Genomic DNA, 26509 nt, shown 5'->3' on the forward strand with positions numbered 1-26509 from the left:
CCGTCATAAAGTTTGTGGTCCCTTTGGAAGAAGAAAAAGCTAAACGTTGCCATACGTAGTACCTTCCTTTCCCTCGCCCCCTTTTCTCTCTCCCTCTCTTTCCCTCCAGTGTGTGTGTGCCTGCCTTACTCTATCCTATTTTAACTGTATATAAAACTACATACTGACATACATTAAAGGGGTACTTCCGGTTGACGTGGAAAGTTGAAATTTCGCATGATTGTAGCTTTCCGGGACTAACCGAAAGAAAAATTGCCAAAAGTTAATATTTTTAAGTTTTAGGTGGCCTAAAGCGGGGATGAAGAATTTCCCCATGTTATTTAAATGGGCTTTTTTTTTTTTTTTTTTTACCTATAATGTCATATTTTAGGTACTTGGAATTAGAAAAAAAAAAACTTGAAATTCGGTATGCATGTACGTTTTTGTTAGTGTGTAAGTGAATCACCAATAATAACAATTTCAAACTTTAGAGTGGTTTTGTGGGCAATTGGAAAAATCTTTTCCATGTTATTTATATGGGACATATTCTACACCTCAAAATGTTTAGGCACTTCCTGCAGGATTAGAATGATGAATTTTGGCATGATTGTAGTTTTCCGGGACTAGCTCACAGGAAAATTGGCAAAAGTGAATAGTTTTAATTTTTAAGGGGTCTAAAGGAGGGATGAAGAAATCCCCATGTTATTTAAATAGGCGTTTTCTTGGGATAGAAAATCTTATCTTGTACGTAGTCGAAATAGGAAAAGAAACTTGAAATTCGGTAGAATTGTGGGTTTAAGAGGTGCGAGGCCGCAGGCCGAGCAAAGGAGGGCCGTGGGGGGCGAACCCCCAGCTAGTCAAGTTCAGGAAATATGAAGAGCAAATGCACGAAATTTACTGTTCATGCAAAGGCTGATACATAAGAGAAGCGAAGCCGTAGGCCGAGCAAATGCGGGGTCTGGGGGCGGAGCCCCCAGCTAGCCACAGGCTAGTTATAATATAAAATAACAAAAATAATAATGAAATAATTTGTTTAATCAGAATAAAATTTGAGTAATGACTTACCATTATTGGATTCCGTTATTGAGTTCATAATTGTCACCATCATCATCATCATCATCATCATCGTCGTCGTCCGCTACATGAATGACAAATCTCTCCAAATTATCTGTTAAAGCTGCATAATACGTCGCCTCTACTTCCATCGTTTTCCGCACACACTTGCTCCAAAATTCTTTATTAATTTCTTCTGAACACTTCCGCAAAGCGTCACAAACACTAGCACTAAGGGAAGGGGTAACATTACTTTTCCTCACTTTGTGTTTTAATTGAGCCCACACCATTTCAATGGGATTTAATACGCAATAATAAGGGGGGAGCCTTAATACTTCATGCCCAGCAGCTTCAGCCAATTTATCGATTGCAAACTGTTTATTAATGTTGGCTGCTTTAATAAGTTCCAGTAAGACAATTTTGATTGGAACTGGATGTGGGATAGGGATATTAAATTCATTCATAAATTCTATGATTTTGGGCTTGGGTGTTGCTCGTGTAGGAATTTTGATAACTTGCCTGGAATGGTAACTAGCATTATCGAAAACTATAGCGTATTTTCTATCACTTCTAAGATTATTCAGGAGGGAATGTTAGAACCAATTCTCAAAAATAATAGAATTCATTTCATCATGAGAGTCTGCTTTCGCATCCGCGATGTTCTTTGCTGAAAGATAAAGACAATTTGGCACCCACCCCTCCTCTCCGCCTGCGTGAAGAACCATTATTCTTTTCCCACGTGATACTGGTGTATTAAGCCCACAACCGCAAGTTCCATCGTCCCATCTTCACTGTATCATGCGTGTCAAACCATGTTTCGTCCAAATATACCACACCATAGCCAGCAGCTCGCAGTTGGTTAAGTCTGTGAATATACTTGTATCTCCAGGCGACGATCCTCGAAGATTCCATTATCACTCGCCTTTTATTTAGTGTACGGAAACGAAATCCAAGAGACTTTACGATATGTCTCAGTGTAGTTTCTCAATATGGAAAGTCTGCAGTCGTTTGTAAGCGTGAAAGCAACTCGCGAATAGTTGGGGGTTGGCTTTTTTCATAAAAACCGTATATTTCTCTCCTGATTAACTCGCATTGAAACTGGTCAAGTTTTTCGAAACGAACTTTCTTGTTTCCCTTTTTCTTTGGTGTAAGAGGGCCTCTTTGGACAATTTTACGTACAGTTTGTCTATTTAGTTTTAGAACTCGCGCCGTCTCGGTAATTGATCCCTTACCTAATTTATTTTTAACGACATAGTCATGAGCATTGCATACTAATGTTTGACACTGCTTGCAAAGTGCTCTTGTAAAACTAACAGGAGAGCCATTGCCACTGGTGCTAGGTGTCGCACAACTATCACCGCTAGTTTCGTTATTAATATTAGGATTCACTTGCCCGCACGGTTCGTTATTCATTTGAAGAGCTGGTTCCTCACGGGGTTCATTGTTTCTTTCTGCACTGGATTCCTCGTCTTGCCAAGGTCTCCACATGTTTATAAACCACACTCAAAAGATCACAAATAAACGCAGTAACATCCAAAATAACTAACACTAATTATTACGACTGCCAGTAAGACTACACACTAACGATTTACTCTCACTTCCTAAACTTAGTAATTGAAGATATGTCGATTACACAAATCTTTTGCTATTCCCTTTCAAAATGAAAGCATTCAACTCAAGAGCGTATCTATCTCAAACTGTTTTCCTTTTAACAGAAAGAAGGAAAGAAAAAGAATCATTGACAAAAATTTGGCAACAGTTTGGGTTCAGTTTATTGCCCGTCAGTCAGTTTTCAAGGGAGAGGAAAACCAAACAGGACAGTATGAAAAGAAACCGCACACGGAGGCGGCTTCCCTTTGTGAGCAAGTGGCTACCTATAGAGTGAGGCTACTATAACACTTGTGCCAGCAATCTAAGAAATTGGATTAATGGGAAGGGGCGCTCAATGCCTTTTGCAGTGCCCATCATTTGGAGGGAGCCAAACGACTACATCAGAGACTGTTATTTTTGTATGGTTCCTTCCGTCAAGAAGGGAATTTCCACGAAGAAGAAGCGGGCCTTGATCTATCCTAACATTCCTTCTGCAATGCGCCCTGTTCCACATGGAGAAGGACTTCCTGTTCTTGACCCACCTAAAGAATACGATCTTTTTTCTGATGATGATCAAGAAGTTGAAGCTCCTGAATCAAGTACTTCGAAGGACCCTACGTTTGTTGTAGAAGAACCTCCATGTGAACTACATAGACTTACTCAAGAGGAACTAAGTGATCTAATCAGAGACTTGAACCTCTCGAAAAGCAAAGCCGAAATTTTAGCGTCACGCTTAAAGCAATGGAATTTATTGCAGGAAAAAGTAAATATTTCAGTGTATCGGAATAGGGAGAAGATGTCCACTTCATTTTTTTACTATGGAAGACACACTTGTGGCATGTACAGATGTAAATGGTCTCATGAGGGCACTTAAAATTAATTACGAACCTACGGAGTGGGGGCTCTTTATAGATTCGTCCAAGGTGAGTTTAAAGGCAGTGCTTTTACATATTGGAAATGAACTTCCTTCATTTCCTGTAGGTTACGCAGTTCATATGAAGGAATCTTATGAAGACTTGAAACGTTTACTTCAAGCCATTAAATATTACGATTTTCAGTGGCTCATTTGTGGTGACCTTAAAGTTCCTAGGTATGCAGTTAGGGTATACAAAGTATTGTTGCTTTATATGTGAATGGGACAATAGAGATCGTGGATCTCATTACCGCAAAAGTGATTGGAGTACCAGAGAAACTCTTCAGCCGGGAGTGAAAAATGTGCAGCATGAACCACTGGGAGATCGTAACCGAATTTTGCTTCCCCCTCTACATATTAAATTAGGTCTTATGAAAAGTTTTGTTAAGAGCATGAACCAAGAGGATGAGGCCTATAAGTACCTAAGAGGACAATTCCCTCGATTAAGTGATGCCAAAGTTAAAGAGGGTGTTTTCATAGGGCCACAGATTAGGCAACTATTCAAAGATCACAAGTTCGACGAAATTCTCCAAGGTGAGGAGAAAGCTGCGTGGGAAAGCTTGAAGAGTGTTTGTTCACAGTTCTTGGGAAGACACCGAGCAAAAAAATTACAAACAACTGGTAGCAAAGTTGTTATTGTGCTACGAAAATCTTGGTTGCAATATGTCTCTGAAACTCCACTTTCTTCATTCACATCTAGACTTCTTTCCCGAAGATTGTGGAGCAGTAAGTGACGAACATGGTGAGCGTTTCCATCAATATATGGAAAGTGGAGTTCTTACATATTGGCCGACTACTGTTGGACTATTGCAAGGGATGCTCCAGATGTAACCTACAAAAGGCAAGCCAAGCGAAGACGCTCAAAATAAAATAAACATAATCCTGTACAAGGGATCACTTGAAACTTTTGTCTACATTGCAGTGTAGTTCTTGCACAAAAAGGTATTTGTACATATTTTTCATGTCTTGATGTTAATACTGATTTTTATTACGGAATTGTTAATGTTTAACTTGACCACGATTACTTTATTTTCTGTATCGCTGTAAAACTGGTATTTGCGCAATTTTGAAAAAGGAAGTACAAGGGTATAGAAAGCTATAGGTGAGGGCACTTAACTCCCCAGCTTATCACATCACAGTGAAATAGATAAAAAAAAAGTGAAATGTAGGTTTTTACAAGGATTTTGCTTAAATGTTCTATAAATATTAATACATTTGTATATATACAGCTACTGTTGTACAAGGGCGTTTTTTTTTCACAACCTGAGCTAAGAAAATTCTTCTATCATCATTTCCTTTGATATTATGCTTAAATGAATGTAAAAATCGCAATTTCAAAGAATTTACATACTTTCTATCAAAATTTGTTGAACAGTGTAATTAATTATAGAGTACTAATTTTATTTCGTCACTTTCAGCCCAAGAAATGAAATTCAAACAGTTCGCACCCTGGGTCTTGGTCATCAATACTGCGTCTTATTCTTTGTCTTTCACAGTCAAGTCTTGGTCCTGGATTTCGTAGTCTCGGTGGTCTTTCATGCTATACAAGAGCCAAGAATGCTCGCCTCATCGATACAAATGAAGACCAAGTGTGATTTTGATTATGGTCTTTCATCCTGTAAGGAAAGCAAGAAAATATGCTCATCGCTAGTTGGTAATCACAAGAGCAAGATTACTATGCACTTCGTCTTCCATATCCAATCTTTATCTTGTTTTTGTATCGATGTTCTTGGGCTTGGTGAAATAAAATGAAATATTCAGTTTAATGTCCCTCGATTCTGCACTAAGGCTAAGGGATATAGTGACCATGAGAAATGAATGAAATGGTGGAATGAAGAAAGTGGGAGGAAACAGAACCCCGAGAAAACCCACTACACGGCGTTTCTCCACCACAAAGCTCACTTAGCACAAGCTGGGATCGAACCATGGACACCATACACCAGAGATGAATTCTCTACTACTGAGCCACCGCGGCCGTGCTTGGGCTTGGTCGTCCATATCCAATCTTTCTTTTGGCCTTGCTTAAACAACTTCTAGTTTTGTTCTAAATCCAGACTCCATATTGGCGTAGATATTAATATTACAGTCGATTGGTAAAATCAGTCGTCCACATTTAAAAATTAAAGTACACACAAGTACAAAAATAAGCATTTACCATTAAAAAAAAACACTAGCTGCAAGTGTTCAAAATAGATTTATGGTTTCTATAAAATCAATTGAAAATTGCTATTTTTAAACAGGCAGCTAGTGAAAAACAGCAGCTTTCGACTCCAGCCGAGTTTAAGCTCAACCTAAACTCATTTGACCAAAGTGAACTGACCCGATTGATTCGACTCGAGTAGCCTGACCCGACAACCAGACCCGACCCATTTGAGAGCACAAGGTGACACTGAATTCTGCAAATAGACCACAAGCAGCTTTAATTATTGTATGTGCATTATAAGCATTTTAATGAAAATATTGAAGTAAAAATTGTCATGTACAATCTCACCCTAAAGGGAAATATGCTTCAAACCTTATTTTCCTTAAACGTTTGCAGAAAATTAGATTATTCCGGTTTTTGGCGAAATCTGGTCCTTTTTTACGCATATAGACCACTTTTTTCGGTTTATAATAAATATTTCCATATTAAACGCCCAATCAAGATGGAAAACCAATTTTAATGGCTAATAATACCACATTAAGCAATTACAGATACTCACAACAGTTAATATCAGAAATTTTAAAAATTCAGTTTTTTTCACTTTTCTCTCTGATGACCGAACATCATTCTTGACTGACATATTGACTTCTTTGTCCCAAGATTCCAAACTTTTTTATTTGAAGGTTGATAATATAGTTGATAAATATTAAATTGTTTCTTTCAGCTCTTTAATGCCTATTAAACATCAATATTCTAAAAATAAAACACTTTTCTTTGTGATTTTCATAGTCGGCAAATAGACCACTTTGGGACATGTTTTTCCCAGTTGCGAGCATAATTTTGATATGAAAAACTAGTCGGGTTTTACTTTTTTGGTTAATTCTACGCAATTCACTGTACCTACTATAATTTATTATGCCGTAGTACTATTTTTAGATCTATAAATTACGAGTCCGCAAATAAGCCACTTTCAAGCAGCTATAGATAGATAGATAGATGCATGCATGCATACACGCGCGCGCGCGCGTTGATGAACCCGACAATCTTTGTAGATCGATCGGTCTACACACCAGCACTATGAGCAATTTTTGTAAAGCGAGCATTTTTTAATGGTTGCTCGAACTGTTTTTTACTTTTATCGCGTGTAGGACCCTTATAGAGTTCCCCCCGCGAGTTCTTTTGACTTTGCTTGTTTATACGGATATAGCCGATTAAGTGTGTAAAGTGTTTGTTCAGATTGAAATATTTTGTTTCTCAGTTGATGTGTGTTGTGATAACAGTGTCATCTACGTATGTGTTCTAAGTAGGAACTAGAGCAATCCAGCCAGACTGTAGCTGCGTTCGCCATTGTTGCCAATCACGTATTTGTTGAAATGCTTAAAAAAATAGCAGCTATAGGAGACGAATTATTCAACGAAAGAACTCGGATATGAACCACCCGATCGATCTCACAAGGAGAAGGCACACTTTGATAAGTGAACTTCAGGGCCATTTTTTGCGAGGTGGTAGTGCTCATTTAAAGAGTTAATATTACAAACTGGAAGAGCGAAATGGGCAAAAATGACGGAGAAAAACCGTTTTAAAGTTTTCTACTCGACGCATATATCGTACGACGCGCAAACTTATCAACTGACGGCGTGACAGAGTGAGAAGAATCAGCGACTCAAGTACAAAGGGTCCCAGGTTTGATTCTCGTTCGAGTCAATCCTTTTTTTCTTGTTTTTTGTTTCAACCATTAAAGTAGGCATTTGTAACTATAAGTAAATTTTTAATTCACCATATGTTTATAATGAATAAAACAATAGAAATTTTCAATCACTTGTAAATTCTTTTGATGTTCCATGTTAACTAGGAACAAAATTTAATCTCTTCCGTAAATATTATTGTTACTGCAGTCCTGTAAAAAATGTTCTTGAAGCTTCGTGTCTACATCTGTTGACAGTGAGAATTACAAGGGGAATGACGGAGAAATCTGCTTTGGTTATAGAAACATCCAGTTTTAGCAAAGGGGATTCCGCCCCCTCAACTCCTTTGTAAATAGCACACTGTCAACAGATATAGACACGAAGCGTCAAGAACATTTATTACACAACGACTGTCATCAAGAGCGCCGATCATGGGGGCCCGTCCCCACAAGCTCATGTGGGCCCCATGTATTTCATATGTATTTTTATTGTTACATGTATCGTTGTATTTTTTTTATGAATGGGCCCCCCAAATTTACAGAGAAATCGGGCCGTTGACTGTCGTAACCATAATACAACTCGTGATATCAGTATATTTACGGAATAGATTAAATTTTCTTGCTAGTTTACATGGAACATTGAAAGATTTTACAAGTGATTTTAAAATTTATATTATTTTATTCATTATAAACATATGGTGAATTAATATTTTATTTATAGTTACAAATGGTTACTTTATTAGTTGAAGCAAAAAACAAAACAAGGATTGACTCAAACGGGAATCGAACCCGGGTCCCTTTGCATATGGGTTGCACACTTTACTCACTCTCCCACGCCGTCACTTGATAAATTTGCGCGTTAAATAGTGTATGTGGCGAGTAGAAACTTTTGAAGACGGTTTTTCTCCCTTATTTTTGCCCATTGTTCTCTCCCAATTTGTAATATTAACTCTTTAAATGTGCACTACCTCCTCGCAAAAAATGGCCCCGAAGTTCACTTACCAAAGTCTGCCTTCTCCTTGTCAATCAAGTTTTGAACACAGATGAAGTTCGAGACTGTAAGGCTTTTTATTATTTCACTTTCACAGTAGGACTTGGGAAAGGGGGAGGAGAAGGAGAGGTATATATAAAAATGAATAAAACTTAATAACTCTTGAACCACTTGACCTATCTCGATCAAATTTTCAACATAGATGAAGTTCGGGGCTGAGATGACTTTTATTATTTTAGCTTGAAGGTGCAATGAAGGGGAGATATGTATACAGGGTGTATCGGACCAACAGTCCCAGGCATTTTTTTCTCTACTCGTACATGTAGTCACTTCAAACAAAAAAAATTGAATCACCAAATCGGGTGTAAAGAATCAAATGGTGATGCTTCCATATCCAGTGGCGTAGCGAGCATATCTCTACGGAGGGTCAATTCCAAATTTTCACATAGAAAGTTGCATCATTTTCGATTTCTTTGGAAGGATTATTGAAAATGAAACAACTTTTACAGGAAACACCTTTCGTTAAGTTCTACGTCTTTTATTTGTTGTTGAATTGTTAGTATCAGATCACCCGTCTCAGGCTTTTTCTTGGCTCGTATTGCACGTTGATGCTACAAGCAAAATGACCAAATTGTATGTGATGAATCAAATTGTGATTCTTCTGTATGTAGTGGCGTATGGCATCTACGTGTATTATTTGTTGTTAAATTGGTACTTTCAAACCATCTGTCCCAAGCATTTTTCTCTACTCCTAGTGCAATAGATATTTCGAACAAAAAATTAAGTGACCAAGTGGTAATGCTTCCATATCCAGTGGTGTAGCGGTAACACCTCTACGGGATCAACTACAAAATTTTAATTAGGAAGTTGTATCAGTCTCAATTTCTTTGGATGTATTATTGAAAAAGAAACAACTTTCACAGGAAACATTTTCGTTAAATTTATGGTTTGGCGCCTGTCTTATTTGTTGAATTGCAACTACAGAACAACAATTTTAGTTGGCAACGACTCCAAAGAAACACCAGACAACACATGTTCTATCAAATAGTACTGTTGTCGAAAACTCGTTACACATTCAGTATCAAACGTTAAGACATATCTCGTGCACGTATCAACGAAAACAGTATTATAGGAGAGTACATAATTTAAGTTCCGCAGTCGGAACTAATTTAAAATAGAAAAACAGAGAAAGCACTCTGGTTTTACGTAAAACTACGTATGAAACAAATTTGGATGTGAAGTCCCAAAAATAAACATAAAAGGAACTAAAGTTTCAAAATTACGAAATCCCTGTCACTTCCGGGCTTCTTAACGGACTACTTACGTAAACATGTTAATAGAAATCACTTTCCGTAACTCATTGTACAAATAATTTTTCAAGAATATTACAAATAAATAAACAAACTGAAAATAATAAATAAAATAAATTGCCTGAACTTCAAGTTCTGAACATTCTCACCAACATATCGTACTTGGACTCAAAAAACTGACAGGAAATGTTCAAAGGATCGTCCAGCATCTGCGATGCATATGCGAATGCCTACACCGGGGCATTGTTGACTGCATTTAACACTTCATTTTCACTTAGTCCAGCCAAACATTAGGATCCTCTTCATCATGTCCTCCCTTATAGTAGGACACTCTTGGTAAACCAAATCCTTGACACGTCCCCAAAATAAAAAAAAAAAAAAAAAAAATCGAGCATAGTCAGGTCCGAAGAACGAGCTGGCCAGGGAACTGGGCCTCCTATTCCAATCCTCCTATTTGATAATAAACAAGCCATAGTTTTTTCTGGCGACTCCTGCAAAATTAGCAGGGCAACCGTCTTGTTGTAGCCACATGTTTCCCGACTTGCTAGTGGGACGTCTTTCAAGAGCTCACAAAGAACATCTGACAAAAATAATTACGTACCCTATCCCTTTTAAAGTACCTTCGAAGAAATAGAATTTTTTGGCCTTCCGCTATACCACACCAGACATTTAGACTCCAGATATGTTGATTATTAACTTCTTGTACCCAATGAGGATTCTTGCTGGACTGGTAGAGAGCGTTGACATTTCCATTACTCTTGAAGGTCGCCTCATCCGTCCACAGAATGTTCTGCTGAAAACATGGGCTCCTGTCGCTCATCCACTGAAACCTCCAGACGGTTATGGAAATCTTGTTCTCGCAATTACTGATGCAGTTGAACATGGTAAGGATGGATCGCGTTATTGTGCAGAATCCTCATGTGGCTCATAGCAGCGTCCCTGGCTAATCGTCTTGTTGAGATTCGGGAATCCACATGGACTGCAGCAAGGATGTCGGGAGACTGTTTATCTTAAACAGGGCGCCTGATCTACTAACCTTTCTTGCGTTGAGGATGGACGTGCCTAGTCCTCTGCACACGAAGTGCCAAGCTACGAAATATTTCTTTCGACTGCGAGCACGATCGGGAAACCGTTCACCATATAGTTCGCTGCCTCGTGATAATTCTGCCGACTTTCACGCAATGCTATTAATATATCAAAAGTTCGATACTGAAAAACATCTTAATTCCTTCAAGGGCACTCAATAATAATAGGCAATAGGAGCTGAATTCAACAAACATTCAACTGTTTATCTTTTAACTACAATCACCAAATGTTCAACTATTTTATATCGAAACTTTTTCCATTTTTCTTTTCCCACTTCGTCATATGGCACCAGTTAATGAGTTTTTGAGTTTTACGTACCCACGGAATGCCGGATAGGTTAAAGGAGGGCACCAGTTAATATCTTTTTAATAACCATCTTATAAACGTTTCTCCTTTTCTCTCTTTTTACAGTTTCCGTTTTCTTGTTGACCCCTTCTTCACCTGTCTCATTCTCTGGTTCAGGTGTAGTTTTGACTACCACATTCTGGAAGATTTACAGGTAAAATTGAGTACTTTGCATAAAAACATTTTTATAAGGAACATATTTCAGCAGGTGACAGAATTAAATACAAAGTAACGCAGCTGCATTTTAGGTTTACAAGTACAGAGTTACTAGTTCAAAATCATTACAAGTGCTTTACGACGGATATAATAAGTGGGTGCATATGAATGATGACACTATTAGATGTTATTTTTGCCGGCAGCATATTCTGTATAGCGTACAGAACCTGTACTTTATGTTTACAAGTGAAGCGTCACTAGTACGAAAGCATGAGAAGAGCTATTGAAACTCGTATCATTGCCAAAACACATTTCTTTCCACTACCCACGCTTGTACACACACTTTCCATCGCTGACGCACCTGCTCCCTTCGGATGTACTCCGCGATAGTGCGCGGGCTCACCACATTGTCCTGCCCTGACTCGAGTGGATAGGATTTGTACTTTTAGAGGCCATCTATCACAGGTTGGTTTGTGTATGCACTGTAGTATTTATGTTAAACATGCGAAAGCCATATTTATAGACAGATAGTGAAAGAATTTTAATTTTTCAATAATTACGTCATGTGGCCCTCCTGAATTTTCTCTATGCCAAATGGGAGATTTTCATGTCGCTCAGGGGAAGCCTTTTAGGGGACAATAAGAAGGAAATAAGTGAAAGAATTATAAATTTTCAACAGTTGTTTCTAGTGGTGCGCCAAAGTAAACCTGTACACATTTATTTTCCTGATCCCTTCTTCACCTGTGTCTTAAACATTTGTTTTAATTCTTCCGACTTCCTTTCATCATTCCTTCTTTTTGTACCTTTTTCTTTCAACATCTACTTTCACTCTTTTTTCCTTAACTAATTCTTCCATCTCTTCACCTTTTTATCTTAACATGTCTTTATTATTCTGCTGCCTATTTTTCTGTATTATTTTACTTCTGTTTCTTTCATTACGCTCATCTGTTTACCATATTTTCTTTGAACTTCTCCTGTTATTTCTATTCTGTCCTTTTCTTCTGTTATTGTTCACTTCGTAGGTATTCCCTGATTTATATTAAGGTTTTCCGTTTTTTACCGGGTGTCGATGTGGCGTCTACAGATCTGATACCTCTAGTATCGATTTTCATGTTCAAGCTTCTCGTGTTTTACCTCTGAATTTCGTTTTACTAGTAGTACTGAATATAAGTGGACAGATTAGCTACAAGTGGACATATTTTCTTATCTGTATTGGCTACCTGAATGCAGCTTAACACAAAATCTCCATTGATTTATACTTTTATTCACCTTCATTTGTATTTGCTTCTATGTCATCTGATGCTTGTAATTCTGTAAGGGTTAAGGTCTTCTTTTCCATCTGAATGTTTAAGTCAGCTAACTCATTGAATCTTCTTGGTATTTATTTGCATCCTTGTTCGGACAATAATGTGCAAAATGATTATATTTACTGCTGCCATTCCTACATTGCGCACTCTGGACATTGATATGTAACTGTGGTTTTCCGCATGCTACCCAACCATATTGATAATGTTCATATTTTCCTTCGTTATTGTTTTTTTAGCAGAACCTATTGGCAGGGATGTAGCCAGCAGGTTTGTGTAGGGGGGGCCGTCGTTTTTGAGGGGGGGGGGCAGCTACAATGTACAAAGCCAAAAAAAAATGTGTTGCTGCTAGTGTTTTGGAGGCCTGAAAGAAAGGAAAATTTTGGTTTCCTTCTGGAAGACTAAAAACACTACTTTAGCTTATTATTATTATCCATAAATTATATTCAAAATAGTTTTTATAATGCTTAATCAAGAACTACTGCCCGGGACCAAACGCTATACTTTCGTGCATAACTATAAAGGTAACCAAGAAAGTTCTGTCCCTTTTCGTGGAGGTATGTGTTCAATTGGACCTCACACTGTGAGTTGAATGCGAGTGAAGATAAGGCGAACGTCCGTTGTTGGTGTGGGTATATCCAACATACTACCTGGTTGTGGCAATTCATACACACCGTGAACTTGCGTAAAGACAGAGGGAACATGGGACATCCACAGAGCGTCATAAGAGCATGTATGCTGAACGAGTTCAAATGGAGGTCAAACGCCGCTGTAGCGGGACAGAACATATGCCAGGCCTTTGGTGAGGATGTCGTGACGACGCGGACATTGCAGCGATGGTTTAACAAGTTTAAGAACGATGACGAAACACCCGAAAACATTACGTGCCAGAAGACCAACATATGTACAAAGAGGAACTGGGACTACAATTCAGTATGTGGTGAAACCATTCGGCAGCACATCCATCAACTTGTGAACCACTACAAGTTGGGTCGATGGGTCTTTCATATTTTGACTCCGGGCCAGAAGACAACGCGGCAGTCGCCTGTGTTTATTTACTGTTTCGGAGCCATTTCTGGACAGGATGTTGACATGTGATAAAAAGTGTGTCCTATACGAAGCTCCACGGCGCCGTCATCATTGGTTAGCATCCGATGAACCGATTTCAAAACAGCAGAAACCAGCACTGTACCAGAAGAAGGTCCTTCTGTGTATTTGGTGCATCGTGCATCGGGAACTGCTAGCAGCTGGTCAGAGTATCAATGGAACTGTGTACTGTCAGCAGTTGAGCTGTGTTCAACAAAAACTCAAAACTCTGGAGCCATCACTTCTGAATTGTAAATGGGTCCTCGTTTACGGGACAACGCTAAGTCCCACGTGGCTAAGATGGCTCAGGACACCATTTTCCGCCTTGGATGGGAAACAATATTGCAACCACTATATTCCCCGGGTATTGCACCGTTTGATTATCATCTGTTCCATTCTTTGGACAATCACCTTAGAGGACGCCAGTTCAAATCCCTAGTAAAAGTCCAAAATGCACCTGATACTTTCTTCGTTTCCCGGCCCACCAAGTTCTACAGCGATGGATTGCATGGCCTTCCAGAACGTTTTCGCAAGGTAGTCGATGCTGATGGGGACTATTTTTGATCTTCCAGGTTAGGTGACATATCGATGTTCGAAGGTGATGGGTGAAAAATCAAGAAAACTTTTCTTGGTTACCTTTATATTTAAATTTAAGACCTTGTACACAGAACCTACCTACACAAGATTGATTTTCTTTGAAATTTCACTTAATTTCTTTATGGTTTCCTGACAAAAATATTTATTTATTATTCGTGACTTAAAAAAAAAAAAAAAAAAAAATACACTGAGTAGAAATAAAACAGAACGAATGAAATTCAAATTGAATAAAAGTATTGTTTCTCACCAAATTATCGATCCTCTATGTCTTTTAAAACACTTGTTGAAGAATATAAAATATACTGTACTTACAAATCAGTTTAGTACCTTTGTTTTATGGCTGTATTTGTAGTGCCTTGTTAAAACGTTTGTCTTCAAACTGTCAAATATAAATCGCAGTAAATTGTGTAATCTGCTGTCACAAAAAAGTATCCTATTTTTCGATCGGTATAAGGAAGAGATACTATACTATTTTTCGATCGGTATGGAAAAACAATATTTCTCCATACTATCTTACCATAAATTATTAATTGTCAATAAACTTTAACAAACTATTTGCTGAGCAAAACAATATATTCACATAAAAAACTACATGCGTGTTACAGTTTCGCCAACTAACATTTTGGCTTCATCAGACACTATCTGATGAAGCCAAAATGTTAGTTGGCGAAACTGTAACACGCATGTAGTTTTTTATGTGAATATATTGTTTTGCTCAGCAAATAGTTTGTTTGTGTTTCAGTATATACAAAGCAAAGCTTCTACTTATGGACAATAAACTTTGTTACTTTTAAATGAATGAAGCGAGATAATTTTACTATGATGTTTTAAAAGCTGGTCATTTGGGGGGGCCTGGCCCCGATGGCCTCCCCCTTGGCTACACCCCTGCCTATTGGTTTCATGTAGTTTGTGTCCGTACAATTTTTTTTTTTTTTTATTTTTCTTTGATCTGTTGCAGCATTCACTTGTTGAGAGATAAAATTATTTTGTACACTGATTTAACAATGTATATCGCATAGAGTTCAAGTAATCAAGTAGAATTACTGGAAAAGGAAGTAACTGTATTTTATAAATTGTATTAAAGAGTGAAAGAAGTGAATGCTGCACCTCTGACCACATTATTGAGCTTTATTTAAGCGTAATTATATGTTCCAGATTTGTAGTCTGTGGGGAATGGATACAAAAGCTATAAAAACATGGTTATCCCTGCATCGGAAATCATAAAACTCGTAGTGCCGTAATATGACGGAAGGAGGATGCAAGAGGCATTTCCTTCCCTAATTTCAGTTAATGGCGCACAACTTCCTGTTTTGCACCAATTAGCATCTAACTGAAGAGTGAAAAGCATTTTCCGAAAGTAAATCTAGCAATTAAACATGCGAATATTAGTTCACATTCTTAGGTGAAAAGGTGTAGCCCCGGGCACTCTAACACATTGAGTTGCCTTTTGGTAATAAGATGTAAAGTTGTTCGAAAATAAGATTGAAATATTGATGTGAACTTCATTGGTAAACTGAAAATATCGACATAAATGCAAAAATTATGAAATAAACAAATGACAATACTGATCGCTACATTTCACATATTTGAAATATTGGAGGGGTACCACCGAGCACGAAAAACGTATTCTACACTTAGAAGGAACAATAAGAACACTTACACACGAAACTAACAGTTATAACATGTGTAATGGATGTCGGTTGATTCAGTAGCGCTGCAGATTCATGAGACCAGTCATCACAGGATTCACACTACACCCAGCCTTCATTGAAAATTTCACTACAAATTATGTATTCAGTGGTGTTTTCCTGTTCGTCTAGTCGTATTTTCTCTTTGTCCGTGAGGTAGTTGATTAGCTTCTTGTGACCTTCCTTTGGTAGTTCGTGTGCTGAAGTTACTTTTCTTTCAATTTTCGTCTTACATGGTGAAGATTTTGGTATCTCACTCTCTCCAGTTCTTCTGCTTTGTGACGCTAAACGCCTCTTGCTATTTTCGGGCAATGACAATAAGTGTTCACTAATGGAGAGCCCTTTACTAGTTCAGGGACGAGAAGATTCTGGTTCCTCGATATGTAGAGAACGTGGATCGGCTGCAGACGACGAAAAAAAGTATCTCCTTTTCCTTCAAACGCTACCGAAGTGGAAGTTTCTGGGTATTCATAGGTAGGCTTAGTGTAACGTCTTGCAACGTGAGTCACGTTTATTGACAGGTAGTCGGTATCTGTAAATGTCTGAGGGTTCAGTGAATATATTCCGGTGCACGCAAATTCACTGAGAGCAATGTCCACGCGATACATCTTTCCATATGCCTCTGAAACACGTTTACAACCCTATATTAGTTTGAGATAAATAATTGCTCGCTTATTCTCAGATCAGTATTATGGTTGCATCGTCGGTAGTAAAACCATGCGGCTTTTCTGTAATGGTTTTGCCTCCACCGAGGTCGATGATGATATCCAACTGCTTAGCTGATTATCATACTGCAGTACTTTGCTTGGGAGAATCTAATAATATTCTGAGAAACCCTGTACCGTGTTAAAAAAAAATATCTTAAAAAGTTTACGGTTCTTGTAAATAATACAAAATTTATATTTTCCAGTGTGGACTCAAAACTTCAGCACACGAAAAGTACTTTCAGATTAAAAGATAAATCTCACAACGGCCTAGGATGGTGATTTAAAAGATATCTCCCTTACTCATTGTAGTTTCAGGAGATAGTTATGGATTACCTCTTTGCTCATTGCATCCTGCAGGGTAGGTAGTTAAGAAAATACTCCTTTCCTCATTGCGGCTTGAGGGGTTGGATTTAAGGAAATCTAAGTAACACAAAAAGGTCTCAGAATATAATTTAAGAAGGTTAGCGATCAGCAATGGAACTGATGCCTGTGTCCACTTGAGGTACCTCTTTATGAATATCCTCTGAAGGGAAGTACAGTGAGAAGAGACCCGGCCATCGTCAATTTCCTTCGGAACCAACTTCGTGTCTTCCTGGTATTCTCGTTCTATCGTCTGCTGGTGATTATGTTTTGAACACAATAACACGTGCTAGTGAATGAAGCAATTTATAGTAGTTGCTTACACATGAGGGTAGAGAACTTTACAGCCCCCTCACCAGGAACAGAATAATCCACAAGATTTTTTTTTTTTTTTTTTTTTTTTTTTTTTTTTTTTTGAAAAGCAAATAATTGCATTAGAAACATTTGTTGAAAAGATTCTATTTTTATATCAAAATCCTTAATATGTGCCCGTAAGCAAGAACATAAGCCAATAAAACTTCAAAATTCTCTTTGTAACAATATCTTGATATACCAAATTTTTTGCTATTGATGGAGAGATTTTAATATAATTTCCTGATACTAAATATTCGAGGACATTCAGCTCTGAGTAAAATAAATTTGTCTTCTTAGGTGAAGCAGGAAAATTCCACATTTTGAAATAATTATAAATCCGATAGCTGTTGTTGAAAAGTGTAGCCTCCCAGCACGATGTCTTCGGAAAAGATGCTATCCTATTCGTTAATCCGTTCAAATTCATGATAGTTGCAATTAAGAGAGTTTACGCGCTAGTTTTGTGACCCACCACGCATATGAAAAATTCGTAAGGTTTTCATGTATGATTGACCTCGAAGTTCATGTGTCGACCGCTTTCTGGATGAAGCAAGATTTGGTGGTAGCTCTACGAGAGATCTAAGATCGTTATATAGTTTTTGCCATTCAAAGTGTTTAACACATTCTCAGTTGACTAGAATTGCACCGACAGGTATTTGATGTACTCTGTAAATTCAAAACACTTCTAACCTCGTTTGTATTTGGTTTCTTGACAATAATTTGTTGCGAGGCGAACCTTTTATCGTCTGTGGATAGTATAATTTTAGCATTAATGAGTTTCCGAATCTGTCTGTCCGCTTGATTTCGAACATGCATAGAAACAGGGAGATTTGTCATAGATTCTTGTTTTGTGAATGTATCACGTAAAATGTCTAATGCCGTCCGGAGTGTATGTAAAAACACTTCTATACTTCTGTAATAGCTCGTGAATGGCCTATTACTGCGACTAGTATAAATTAGGATTATGAAAATGATTAATTTTGAAAAAAAAAAAAATGTGCATAATTCAACCGCTGGTCAACCTCCTCTTTTGTTGTACAATTTGATTTCCTTCTATACAGGTAGCCACCATTGTTGCAAAAGAATAGTCCTGATATGCCGCAAGATTCACTATTGGTGTATTCTTTCTTAAAGTTACGGAATAACTATTTGAATTGAAAATTAACAATTATGTTGTTTATGTCTACCCTTTGTTCAATAGATTGTAGTTTGTATTTGTCAAGGATGTAGTGAAGAAACGATACGAATGAAGATGCAAAATTATCAATCTGTATTTTTGCTATCAACAGAATAAATGTTTGGACAAGTGGAAGTAACGTAGTTCGCTTGTCGATGCTTTCCTTTTTCTCTTCTGGTAATGTTGGCTTCTTATGATTTATACAGGGAGATAAGATTCTTTCTTAAATCGATTGTAACATGGGGGTCGCGGTGACTCAATGGTACAGCGTTCACCTCTGGTGCATGGAGTCCATTGTTCGATCCCAGCTCGCGCCAAGTGAATTTTGTGGTGTGCACACACCATGTGCGTGGGTTATCTCGTGGATCTCCCGTTTCCTCCCATTCTCTTCATTCCACCATTTCATTCATTTCTCATAATCACCGTCTCCTTTAACCTGCCCGGCATAAGCGTCTTACGTAAAACTAAAAGATTTCATTTCATTTCGACTTTAACATATAAGGGATTAAGCAAGTATAAAGAAAAAATGACTTCAATACATGATTTGTTCCTTATATGAAAGTAATGAGAGAATGCCGTTTGCCCAACTTGAATGTTATCAATGCTATGTACTTCAAGTTAACATTTTTATTTGATATCAATTTAACGACTATTTTATGTGGTATTAATTGAAAACCAGAAAATTTTCGAAAGGCCCGATGGAAATGCTGGATCCGGTGTCCACTCGAACTGTTTATCTGCTTAATTTACTGATTCTTTATAGGTTTTGTTCTCTTATTAGAATTGCCTGAGTTTTGACTCCTGGGTCCCTTTACAAGGAGCATCCCTACTCGTTTATTTGGAAGGGGCCGCGGTGGCTCAGTGGTAGAGCGTTCACCTCTGGTGCTTCGGGTCCCGAGTTCGATCCCTGCCCCCGCCAAGTGAACTTTTTGGTGGACAAACACCGTGTGTGCGCGTTTCGTCGGGGTTCTCCCGTTTCCTCTCACTTTATTCATTCCACCATTTCATTCATTACTTATCATCACCGTCTCCTTTAGCCTAACAGGCATATACATGGGACGTAAAACTAAATTTTTTAGACGTTTAAAGCATGTAGAAGCACCGTGCCCACGCTTTCGGCATATTGCGCAGTCCAGTATTTGAACTTCTGTTGGTGTGGTGACGCCTGTTTTCCTCTATACATGATCCATTTCTGATAGTTTCTTTTTCGTCGCTTATTCCCTTGATTCCTGTTTCTATTTTCTTTACTTAAATTTGTCTGCGCAGTCTGAGAGCTTCCATTTTATTAGCCACTAAGATAAATCGTTTTAAACAGAAGTTTCCTGCTGATGTAATAATTCTACGGGGTTGAGGTTAGATTTCTGATGTTCTTTGTCTAGTTGTGGTAGTGATATTGAAGTATGTAATGGCGGAGCCGAACGATTATATTGAGAAATAGGATTTAGAATAGGCATTGCTGGATGACATTAGCTTTATCCTGTAATGATTTAAAAGAATGAGGAAGTTCGTTTATATATATACAATGCAGTGCAAGATTCAAGTTCCCGAATTGACTTGTTTGCAACGGATTAACAAAAACAGTGCTCCGAGCGAATGTGTCTTTCAAGTTGTTAGTGCAAATTTCAGTAGTCGAGCAGTATCAGAGCATTACTATTATTATTATTATTATCATTATGGAATAGAATGTTGTAAAGATTTGTTTTCTAAAGTTGAGAAAGTCAACTACGAAAACTCATACGTAGCATGAAGCATTGTGTAGCGCTTGAGTTTCGCAATACTTTCGTAAGGCCTGTGAGTCTTTGAAGGACGAGGGTAAGACATAAAACAGAGAGATCAATGGTGCACATATGTAGAATCCACGATCAAGTTTTGTTGATTACTAATTTTGGATTCCAATGGTCTCATTCTTCTTTCGTTAAATTAACAGTTGAACTTTCTGGAAGCAAATGTATGGTTTTCATGGAGAGATGAAAGTAGAAAAAGTACTGTAAGAGTACTGTAAAAATGTCAAAACATACGGATAAAAAATTATAAAACGTGAAGGCACACGATTATTGCTACCATTCACATTAAAATGGACAACATTACATATTAGTGTAAGCTGTGGTTGGTGTCATAAGTACTACGATTAAAACTGTGAAACAGATACAGTAAATTGATTCTATTTAACAAAAGGTATTATAATGTCCCAGAGAAACAAAAATTTTAACAGTAATGCAAAAGTATGTCGTTCAATAGTATATTACTCTCTTTATTTGTGTATTGTTGCTAAGTGTTTATAGAAGTATCATAATAGCGTCCCAACGTTTTAAAATGATTCCATCCTTGTCAATTTTAAACTGATAGCTTTCTTCCTCTTATTAGTAGATTCTGTCACGTTTTCCAATATTTTTACCGTTTAACACTTGATTTTAGACATTATGACAAAAATATTAAGTTCGATGGTTGAAACCGTGTATCTCGTTTCAGTGTTTCTCGAACGTGTATAATATTGTCTTCCCGCTGACCTATTAGCTAGCGTGTGACTCTTTGGTCACATGATCTCAGGGAAACATTAATAAAGTTTGAACTATTACGGGGGTTCGAATTCCACCTTAAACTATAGGTCTTCGCCTCATACAGCTTTGGTGCTAAAAGAAAACGCTAACTTTCATCGAACAAACAAACAGATATAACCGTACTTTAGTCTCTCTATTCTATTCCAAAATTAAATTAAATCTTAGAGTTTAACGCACCACGATTATGACTTTTAGGTTAAGGGAGGCAATTTTTAAGGCAGGTGAATGATGATGGAAGAATTAGTGGAATGAGAATGCCTGAGGAAATGGGAGTACTCCTACAAAAACCATGGAAACGATGTTTTCCGCCAAAAACTAACTTGGCTGGGGATTGAACGAATGCGCTATTCCATTTGAAACGAAATAAAATTTCTAGTTTTACGTCCCATGTTTGTGCCCTCTAGGTTAACCCTTTTAAGTTTTTTCGATCGTTTTCGACCGATATTGTAGTGTCTTAAAGATTCGATTAAAAGAGAACTAAGAATGCTATTTAGTTCCGGTTTTTATTATTATTATTATTATTATTTATTTATTTATTTTCCAAGAGAGGAGGCATTCAAGAAAGCCTTGGAAGGGTCTATACGCTTCCGAGCGTCAGAACATAGGGGGGTATGACGTCATCATTTTACAAATTCCCTTTTTTTACTGAGGTCTAACTTCAACATTTTTTGGTGAGCTTCTCTTTAATCCTAGAATCCTAACATTTTCCCTAAACAATCAGTGGACCAATTAGTTTTTATGAGAATTTTTTCGGATCTCTTCGTCAACATAGAAGGAGGGTTCAGAGGGACAAAAGGGTAAAAAAAAGGGATATTTTTGACCAAAAATCCCACTTTCGTGATTCTTGCTCCGCTCGGATACATGATAGGGACATTTCAGTAGTACTTTCTGAAAGCCTACTCGATTCTGAAGAGAACGACATATGACTCATCATCCTACGATAATTAGGGACGTGTCAGGAAATTTTTGAAGTTTGTATAGTATCCTTGGGAAATTTCGGAAATATTCGCAGAAGAGGAAAATATTTTTCCCGCCCTTGGTATTGAAGATAGGAGATTGGTATTTGGCACAAGTAATTAGTACCATAAGTAACATTTTTGAAAGTGATTTCCAGATCTCTATGTTAACTCTGGGCCGCGCCAGAGGACCCCAAAACGGGGAAAAGGGATTTTTTCTGCAAAAATCCCTATTCTCTTTACTTGTAACCTCCTTAGGAACGTCCTAGGGACATTCGGGTGATACCATCTATAAGCCTACTCTATTCTAAAGAGAACGACGTATGTATCATCATCCTACGATAATTAGGGACGTGTCAGGAAATTTTTGAAGTTTGTATAGTATCCTTGGGAAATTTCGGAATTATTCGCAGAAGCGGGAAATATTTTTCCCGTCCCGTCCTTAGTATTGAAGATAGGAAATTGGTGTTTGGCACAAGTAACATAGTACACTACGTAGTATTTTTGAAAGTGATTTCCAGATCTCTATGTTTACCCAGGGCCGCACCAGAGGGCCCCAAAACGGGAAAAAAGGGATTTTTCATCAAAAATCCCTATTTACTCAATTTTCTCTCCTTAGGGACGTCCGAGGGACATGAGGGTAATACAATTTGGAACCCTGCTCTATTCTGAAGAGAATGGTGTATGAATCGTGATCCTACGATAATTAGGGACGTGTCAAGAAATTTTTGAAATTTATATAGGGTATTCTGGGACATTCTGGGAATATTCCCAGAAGAGAAAAATATTTTTCCCGTCCTTAGTGTTGAAGATACGAGATTGGTATTTGGCACAAGTAATTAGTACACTACGTAGTATTTTTGAAAGTGATTTCTGGATCTCTATGTTTACCCAGGGTCGCGTCAGAGGGCTCCAAACCGGAAAATAAGGGATTTTTCAGCAAAAATCCCTATTTTCCTCAATTTTTCCCTCCTTAGGGATATCCGAGGGACATGCGGGTGATACCATCTGAAAGGCTACTCCATTCTGAACAAACAACATATGAACCATAATTTTACGATTATTAGGGGCGTGTCAGAAACTTTTTAAAATTTGTAGGGTGCATGTTAGGGAAATTTTGGTCGTTTTTTTGATGCTCTCTCAACATGGGTAAAAAAATTTTCCCGCCCCTTACTATTCAAGACAGGAAATTCGAATTTGTCACAAGTAATTAGTACACTACGTAGTATTTTTCCAAATTTTTGGAGGTTTGTGCGCAGACCCGGTAGAGCCTCAGGGGGCCCCAAACTTTGAAGGTTTTTTTTTCAAAAAATCCCGATTTTCCCTCAAATAATTCTCTTCTGGCATATTATAGGGACATGTAAGTGATACCGTTTGAAAGGCTGTTCCATTCTGAGAAAAACGAGGTATAAACCATGATCCTAGGATAAATAGGGATGACGCTGTTGCTGATTATCTGAGACTCAAGAAAAACGCCTAAAAAGGCGAGAATTTAAAAGGGTTAAAATAGACGGATGATTGATGAGACTGAATGATTATGAAATAATTGGTGGAAGGAAAATATGGTAGAAAGCTTAAGGATCCAAGAAAGCCAATGGCACCAATCCATATGTTTCGTTAGCTACAAAGTTAACTAGTGTTTAAAGCAGTTGCTCTAATCGCATTGCTCACATTTACTCACTGAACTCGCATTATACACATTTTACACACAATATTCTTGTTTGTTTGTTAGTGTCTTCGTTTGTTAAAGTTACTCGTTTTACAAATGCCCAGTTGGTTTGGGTGCTCACTTCTACACGTCCAGTCAAGGTCGAGATATTGCATTCTGATGCCTCTGGAAACGTAGCTCTATCGCCGATGCAACTTTTGGAAACGTATAAGGAAAGTAGCTTCAATACTAAAGTAGATATGAATGCATACTCGGTTTTCTTATGGCCCAGCCCGCATACGCCTTTTGTAGGGTGCACAAACAGGTGTGTGTGTGTGTGTGTTTGTGTAACGTCCACTGTTTTTGGGCATGGCCATCATACTATTTGAAAGTTTTCTTATTCTGAAGGGAATGACGTACTAACCATGATGCTTGAATCAATAGTGCTATAATTAGAAAGTTTTGTTATAGGTCGCATTTAGTTCCTATTTGTATATAGAATTTTGTACGTTCCAACGGAAATGCGAAGTACTTTTTTCTATCGTAAATATTGAAGATATCGAAATTTTTCCATTTAAAATACCCATATGTATTTTTCACAGTACATTAGGGGTGGGTACTCTCTCCTATGACCGTTCTAGTGGACGCAAAAATCTCATAAAAGCACTTTTTGGATGGAAATTTTCCAAATGTTCACCCAATTTCCATTTCCACGTACATTATGAGGGCATGTGTATCATAGCATTTGAAAGTTTGTTTTATTCTGAAGAAAATGACATAACGACCGTGAAATTCGACTGAATATGCTGAAGTACTAGTTACTTAACTGAAAATTTACAATTTTCTTTAAAAACCTAAGGAGCGGAAATGCTTAGGAGTACCAATTAGAAATGGACGGATGTGGCACAAGGTGGGTACATAAAATGATAGTAGGTAGTAGGGATTCCGAAGTTGTGCTACCGAGTAGGATATCTTAGAGGATGTTTTAAAAACATATACTACTTATCTTGATAGCACGCGTAACTAGCCTAAGGGTTACAGAAGAAACTATATAGGCTGGAAGTCGGTTATATAGATACTGAACATCTGTCTTGTATATAATTCCCCAAGCTTGTTGTAGATACTGGCGTGTCTGACAAGTTGTTGTTGCCCCAGCGCGGCTGTCTGTTAGGTGTAGTCTCACCATATCGTACATGTATTGGGTAGAGTTACGGAACGGAGATCTATCACGCCAGGTTAGATGACCAGTAGAGCAGGTAAGATTCCTGTGTCGGGTAGGGATTCATCATATGCCCAGGTAAAGGCGGGAAAGATGATTGATGCGTTGCTTTGTAGCGTTGTCGTGGTATTGACTAGTATGCTACATACTTCTCATACTATCCTAAATGGAGAAGAAAAGTTAATTGTACGTGTAGCTTATGCCGTCATACGAGAATGTCAGAAATGAATCCTCTAGGGGAAGTGCGAACATACGCTGATTTTCCCGTTCAGCTGCATGTCTATAGGCACCGTCAGTCAGTGTGGTCGCGAGAGAAACTACTCTCATCGTTGAACATTACAGTATTTCATCCACTTCGCCATTACAATCTTTTCCGATACCACTGAAAGTTTTGGGTGATAGATAGATATGAGAAGTAATTGAGAGAAACGAAAAACAGAAATTATATCATATAATAATTTGCCATGGGTAGCCTCCGTGACTGATTGTAGAAGCTGCCTAATTCTCTTAGCTAGGGCTGTCCGAACGATCCTTCTGTCCAGGCGCGTCGTCGCGGTACTGATGGCACGTCTATTCTGCCCCTATCGTGTGCATTATCGATGAACTACTTGCACGTCAAGACCTACGAGCTACAGTCTGGGAACTATACCTAGCCTCTCACAGCCCCACTATCCAACCAATATCGAAATCATTTAAGAGGATAATAGGCTTTTTGTAGCGTTGTCGTTGTATTGTTTGTTGAAGGCAAAAAAAGAACTTAAATCTACAATAAAACAAATAGTAATAATATCGAAATTCATATATGTATTCCTATTACGAAACTATTAAAGTATTAAAAGAGTTTTTAATTTATTTATTCGGGACGGAGACGAGACTGCCATCTTTTTGAGACGAGATAGGCAGCGTGAAGTATTGTTGTGGGCAACTCTACAAGGTTTCGTCCTTTTCACAGAAGTAGAGTGTTGCTAAATATTGAGTATTTCGTTCCAGGACTAATAAAGATATTGCACATGGTGACTTCGGATAAGTATTTGCTCTTAAGCTTTGTTAGTCCTCCATAATTGCAATGTAATGAAATGAGTCAAATTAGTTTGATGGGAAAATTTATATTATATCATAAAAATGTTCTATAATTACTTCCCAACGCGTTTTGAAAATTCTGTGATGATAACGATTCAGTATTTTATCTTTATAAACATATCGTCTTAAAAATATTTAGAACGTTGAGTCAAAAATCAAAAAGAAAATGTTTTGACTACATAATGTCACCCCGTGTGGGGAAAAAGATAGACATACGAAAGTAACCCCTTTGTTAAGTTGGCGCCTAGAATGTTTCGTAATTTCAAACTGTGGAGAGAAGCGACAGACATACAAGTAACCACTTTAAGTTGACTTCTAGAATCTTGCGTGTTTATCTGTTTTGCTTGGGCTTCACTTTATTTCTTTTTTCTCTTCCAATGTTTTCACGTTGTTTCTTTTGTTGTAGGTGGTGGGAGTAATTATGGGATGTCAAATAATGAAGCCCAAGTAAAGCAACAACAGGAAGGAATCTTGGAGAAAATTAAAAAAGCAATTTTTGGTTGAAGTCCGTAAAATTCAGGTAATTCC

The 26509-nt window shown here is 37.8% G+C and overlaps 1 protein-coding gene across 2 annotated transcripts in view; it reads left to right on the forward strand.

The window, feature by feature from the left end:
* Positions 1 to 26509, forward strand: part of LOC145680918 (dnaJ homolog l(2)tid, mitochondrial) — a 226478-nt gene that overhangs the window by 183364 nt on the left and 16605 nt on the right. Inside the window, exon 8 of one of the 2 annotated variants that reach the window (XM_081752080.1) lies at positions 26388 to 26501. The exons of the other annotated variant lie outside the window; for it this stretch is intronic. Coding sequence (XP_081608206.1) covers positions 26388 to 26485 — 98 coding nt within the window. The 3' untranslated portion in view covers positions 26486 to 26501. The remainder of the gene's footprint in view (positions 1 to 26387; positions 26502 to 26509) is intronic. 2 annotated transcript variants of the gene reach the window in all.

The sequence above is a fragment of the Thermobia domestica genome, chromosome 3 (genome assembly GCF_964235325.1).
Source record: "Thermobia domestica chromosome 3, izTheDome1.hap1.1, whole genome shotgun sequence".
Classification (NCBI taxonomy): Eukaryota; Metazoa; Arthropoda; class Insecta; order Zygentoma; family Lepismatidae; genus Thermobia; species Thermobia domestica.